General features: G+C 50.5%; 1 protein-coding gene across 1 annotated transcript; it reads right to left on the reverse strand.

Annotated features, from left to right (window-relative positions):
- Positions 1 to 468: 468 nt before the first annotated feature.
- LOC120971000 (2-hydroxyisoflavanone dehydratase-like) lies at positions 469 to 4,661 on the reverse strand. The gene has a single exon (XM_040397754.3). The coding sequence runs from the start codon at positions 1,943 to 1,945 to the stop codon at positions 782 to 784; it is 1,164 nt and encodes a 387-aa protein (XP_040253688.3). The 5' UTR covers positions 1,946 to 4,661; the 3' UTR covers positions 469 to 781.
- Positions 4,662 to 6,344: the final 1,683 nt, after the last annotated feature.

The raw sequence follows: 6,344 nt of genomic DNA on the forward strand, positions 1-6,344 counted from the left end.
CTCTTTCTGTTGCTCAACTATATATGTTGCATATCATCGATTCATGTGACGATGCAGGTGCATATATCATTGATGGCGAGGAAGTGCTACGCCAGGAGTATACGATGAGTGGATGGAGTGTTAGGCCCAGGTGTACCGGTTTCCGGTTTCCGAGCGACAGCCAGTAGTTAGTTTACGTTCACGCTAGTGCGAGAGAGGGATACGAACCGACGCTTGAGGAAGTACTACATTGTGGGGCTATAAATTTTATGATTCTTTTGCTGTTAATCCGTTGCAACGCACGGGCACTATTGCTAGTGCAAGAAAAAAAAGACATAATATGCACCATGAACACGCAACGGGTTGAGAATCTAATATTGTATGTACAATAACATTCAATACAAAATAAGAGTTCAACATGATTAGGTATACAATATAGTACATTTTTAAAGGAAGACATACAATATATATTTAGTAGACACCAAATAATGATAAGATAAAGCAAGACAAGTTCACATATAATTCCCTGGCCGGTAATTGGCATGCATTTGTGAATTTGATCTCCCACAAATCCCAATGGATGGGACCAATATATAGGACCCTCTTAACTAATAATCCAGCTCTTGGCATGAAGGACTCACACGACTCATAGAGTAATTAATGGAGTACTACGTAGCAGAGTCTTTGTGTTTTATTTAGTGTAGTATACGTAGGAGAAGGGCATACAGGACCGTGTGCTCCAGGACTTCTTGGCCATGCCATACAGCAGCAGTTAACGGATGTTGATCAGGCTGGCCGTCATCTAGAAAAACTTGTTCATCACACAACCCCACGGAGCCGCAGCAGATAATGGATGTTGTTTGTGATGAGCTTTACCAGCAGGCATCGGCAGTCGAACTGAGATTTTGTTGGATGGCCATACGGGACCGTGCGCGCCAGAACCGTGTGCTCTGTTATGTGCCATACTGGACCGTGTGCCCCAGGACTTCATGGTCGTGCCATACCCAAACACGTCCTTGAACAGCGTCGTGGGCACGCCGAGCACCATAGGATTAGCAGGCGACGAGCTGGGCTGCTGGTTTATGAACTCCACGATGCTCCCCATGAGCCTCTTGCTGGTGGCCCTCAGCGGACAGTAGAGGTGGAAGCCGTGGTCCTCGCCCTCCGACTCCACCACCGTCACCTCGCGGCGCCCCGGCGTCATCCAAGGCCACGGCGCGTCGTGATCGCGCATGCGGGCCGCCAGGTCGAGGCCGCGGTCCCGCAGAGTGTCCTTCCCGGCCACGGCGATGAGCACGCGGCGGCAAGCCAGCGATGAGATCTCCGAGGCCGGAGGGTCGATCCGGGGGTCATCGTTGCCGGCCTGGCCGGCCGTGACGAACGGCCACAGCCGGTCCACCCCGTACGGCGGGAACTCCGGCCATGGGTCGGACGAGGACGCCGCCCACTGGAGCGCGGCCCACGCGTCGTCATATGCCGCGGGTCTGGGGAACTCCGGCGCTAGACGGTACTCCACCGACACGACGAGGGCTCCGGCGCTGGCGGCGAGGGAGGTCGCGTAGCGGTGGTACGTCCGCCCGAAAGCGCTCTCCGTGCAGAACGAGCCGCCATGGACGTAGATGACGAGGGGAAGCCGATTCCTGCCTGCGGTGTCGGCGGCACGGGACGGGAGGAACAGGCGCACAGACACGCCGGTGGCCTTGTCGACGACGACGTCCCTCGTCGCCACCCCGCGGTTGCCGCCCTGATCCGGCGACGCCAGCACGAATGGGCTGCGCAGGAAACGCTCGATGCTGCCGTCCTTGTACTTGCGTATGAACGGGTACATGTCCACGGAGATGTCACGTCCCTCCTTCTGCTTCGCTGGAGAAGTCTTGTTTGCATGCATGGCGCAGTTGAGCTGCTTTAGTTTGAAACTCTTCTTTTGAGTTGTCCGCTGCATGCCTCGTCGTTGGCTGCACCTCATGGGAATTTATAGAGCCATTTTCTTCATCGCCACGTCCCTTTACTAATTTTTTTTTTAAGGATCAAGAAGTAAGGGGCTGTTTGGTTCTAGGGCTTGCAATACCACACTTTGTCAACATGGTAACAACGTAGAAACATCACCATTGCCAGGTTTAATCAATTTGGGTGAAGACCTAGGCTTTCACCCTGGAGCTCGAGACTGGATGTTCGAGTTGCATGCATGGCGCAGTTGAGCTGCTTTACTTTGGAACTCTTGTTTTGAATTGTGCCGCTGCATCCCGCGTCGCTGGCTGCGGAATTTATAGAGCCATTTCAGTCACACAGCTCCCACCTTTCCACGTCCACCGCAACAAAGTGGCCACCACCTTTCCACGACCCGACCTTTCACGGATCCACCTAGCCTTTGCTACACGTCGGCAACGAAACACATTTGTTCCCCTAAGAGCATGGTCAATAGTATAGCCAGCTGCTGGTTATAAGCCAGTGCCATGTCATTTACAGCTCATTTTATAGTCAACATGTACAATAGTAGATCAAAAAAGTGTACTATTTTTTTATTATGTGTCTTACCTTCCATTCTTTCAAAGTGCCTAGGAGCACGTGCTAGAGCTGGCTCTTCATGAAGAGCCCGTTTACCTTCCCTCTCCTCTTCTCTTTCCTCAAACTAAGCAAAAATATACTAGTTTATTCCTTATAGCCCGCTGACTCAGGTCTATTGTACTTACTCTAAGGCTGCCCGGACTCTGAAAATGATGCCCCAATTAGACTACCCACCATGGAAATAAAATAGGTGATAACATCACACATCTCTAGGCAAAACAGATGATGTGACCAATAATTAATAAGGAAAGAGAGGCATGTGATAACATAGCTACTCCCCACTGTAATATCACACATACCAAGAGAAGATGAGTCTACAACTTACTCCCTCCTTTCCGGTTTATAAGGCTTATCTCAAATTTTTCATTTTTTCAATTTAAAGGGCTCATCTTCATCTCCTTTTGAGATTTCGAGGCGCATTAAATCTTCGCATGCAAGAATTAAGAAAAACTCACCAATGCATGTAATGCTTCTACTCATCTAGTGGCCAAGCATGCATGCAGTGTACTTAATCCTAGTTAATGCATCAATTTAGTTTGAGTGGTTTTGTAAAGCACGAGATACCACTCACCATGTGCCTTGGTTGATGAGATTTCAGATTTGAGTCCTATAAACCGGAAAGGAGGGAGTAATAAATAAAGTGTTACATGACACCACACATATGTTACTACCCACTGTAGAGGTAGTAACGTATTTCTAAGTTACTATCCATTGTGACTAGTCTTGGTATCGTCATCATCCGACTCGGTGAAAACAAAAATCCGACGTTTCCCAAGGGGCCCAAAGCCTAGGAAAAGTAGAGGAGCACAACACCACAACGATGCTTTTGAGAATCTAAGGACGTCCGCATACATCGCCGTTCCCGGCTCTTGCCATCGCCGGCAACAAGGCATTTGCACGACACTGCTCTCACTTCCCCGCATCGGATCCGGTTGATCCACCCAGTCCTCCAGAATCATCCCCGCAAAATTGAGCTGAAATCATCACACAACTAATAATTTATAGTCCAAGCGACACGTGTAGAAAGCATACTATTAACGAGGTTGTTTCTTTGCACAAACCTTGGGCCAGTTTTTCCTCTTCTGTAACAAGCGAAGAAGTGAGCTTTCAAAAATATTATTAAAGAACATAGAAGAAATTTCAAGAAGCTGGTATCGGTGTATTAAGGGTACATTTGACTATATAAATATGTAAGTATAGATGGATAAACAGAAAATACTGTTGACAGATTAATAGCCTATCTTTCAAAATAGATGCTTTATGTCTATTGTGCATATGGTTTCTGCCAGTTACCTTGTCATAAATAAAAATTAGTGGACATTTCTACCGACAACCTTGTGAAAAATCATAATTATTTGTCAGTACACTGTGACAAATCATATGCAAAACTGCATGTTTTTTTTTATTTTTGAATTTTCAGGGGGGGAGTTTTCCCACCTGAATTGTATTCATGTTGCATATAAGGCTTTGCAGCCTTTTTTGCAAGATAGGTTCAAGTGAACCAGAGGTACAGGGGGCACAGGGGGAAGAGATAAAGAAAAAAGACACACACTAACAACACACTTAGCAGGTGAGAACAAAGAGGGTCAACAAAACTCAACAAAGAGCACCACCGGCATAATCGAGGCATCGGCTCACCGAGACCAACCCACGGCACTGCACCGTCGACGCAATCGAAAGACTCCACGCAACCGAGACTGCACAACGCCGCGACACCACCTGTGTCATGGGGCACATTCTAAGGGTCACGCGAGGCCGAGATGACGCCACGGCACCTGTGTGCCACCGATGTAGTCGAGGGGCGTCGGCTAGCAGACCAAACCACGACACTGCACCGTTGACGCAATCGGCATCCGAGACTGCACAACGCCGCGACACCACCTGTGTCGGGGGTACATTCGAAAGGGCACGCGGGGCCGAGACGACGCCACAGCACCTGTGTGCCACCGGCGTAGTCGTAGGGCACCGCCTAGCAGAGACACACCAAGAAGCACTCGAGCACGAACACCGCCAAAGAAGAGCACAAAACCACCGTCGACCCCGAGCCGGCCGCACCACCACCAACACAGCCACACTCCACCGCCACCCCCGCGAGTCATCGGTTACCACTAATAGTCATTGTCTCCAAGACGACGCCTGCAAGGAGGTAGCGACGCCCCTGACGCCGTCGTCGCCCGATCTAGCATAACTAGATCTTGGGCTTACACCCGGAGAAACCAGACTCGAGGGATTTTGAGTGAACTGAACTCCTCAGCAAGGCCCCAAAGGAGGAGAACGACGCCAAATGGCGTCGCCGTTACTGGCATCAATAGAAGTTTTTGCAAGGTTTTCACCTGGAGCCAAACACTCGGCCATCACCTCAAAATCCAAGACCTGGCACACCTCCGACTGCAGCAGTAGGCCCCGAGAGGGGAGAGTAGCACCCCCACTGCACCATGAGAAGACGACGCAAAGCACCGTCGCGTGGATCCTGGGACTCCCTCCACCTCCCCCTCCCCCGCACAAGTTGGACCGGCCCGAAAGCCGGCAGCTAGTGCCACCAGCGCGCAAGAACGGAGAGGCGGGAGAGGGTGCACAAGAAGACGCCGCCGCACGCGCAGATCTGGGGCGACAGGGCACCAGGAGCTGCATCGGCCACATACTGCGCGCCAACCCAGCCAAATCGCCGCGCCCAAGCCCCCACACCAGTGCCACCCACCACGGGACGCCGCTGTCGAGTCAGCGAGTAGTCCGCGCTCTCGCGCCCGGGGCACCGCGCCCCCAAGCCTCCGCCCAGCGCCACCCACTCGCAGCTCCGCGCCCGCACGCGTAGCTCCATGCCGCCGCCGGATCCAGGCACCAGCCCTCAGATCGGCGCGTCGGCTAGCAAGAGAGACCCCCGCCCGTGCCCGAGAGCCGCCTGCTGACGCGAAAGGACCCCCGCCGCTGCCGTCAGCCACGCGGCTTTGCCTCACGACGTCCTTCGGCAGCGGCGGAGGAGAGGGGTGGATGGCGGCCGGCGGTGGCGGCTAGGGTTGGGTGGCCACCCGAGTCGCCCGCGGGGGGGGGGGGGGGGGGGCAACCAACTGCATGGTTATTTATTATTAAAAAATTGGCATTATTTTCTTAAGTAATGACTTAATACTCCCTCCATCGCGTAATATAAGATGTTATGAGGACCGATCTACTCACATATTGGTGGTAATAACATCTTATATTATGTGGCAGAGAGAGTAATAATTGAAATTCTATTTTCTACTACAGCAATGCAAATAAAAAAAAAACTTGCTTCTGCCAACTAACTTGTGAGAAATCAATGCTGGGTAGGTGGCAAATATAACATTTGTTAGAACTGATACTACTATGTATTACCTTATTTATACCTTCATGATTTAAGACCGCTATAATTTATTTCCTTATTTGCCAACTAAATGTTCCACATTACCAATACAAAATCATTAACAATATCTTACCTCGCGGGAGCTAATAGCAAATATTAGTCTAGTTATTTATGTAGTAGTAGTGAATATCTTGAGGCGCTCGATTTGGGACAGAAGCGTACAAAGTCTAGTTTTTTCTTTTTAACAAAAAATTGGGTGAGAGATACTGAAGGACTAATATTTATTCTCCCGGCAAAAAAAAAGATTAGCTATGGGACGGCGCGACACACGTTGTTGGGCGCTCTGCACTTGACCGACAGAGTCTAACGCGTGAAGGCGTGACCAGCATTGACTAGCTGTGTACACACTCCGTGGGCTCACATATGTATACACATACACAGCCGAGCAAGTACGTAGGCAGCTCACTGTGGGACGACGATA

The sequence above is a fragment of the Aegilops tauschii genome, chromosome 7 (genome assembly GCF_002575655.3).
Source record: "Aegilops tauschii subsp. strangulata cultivar AL8/78 chromosome 7, Aet v6.0, whole genome shotgun sequence".
NCBI lineage: Eukaryota > Viridiplantae > Streptophyta > Magnoliopsida > Poales > Poaceae > Aegilops > Aegilops tauschii.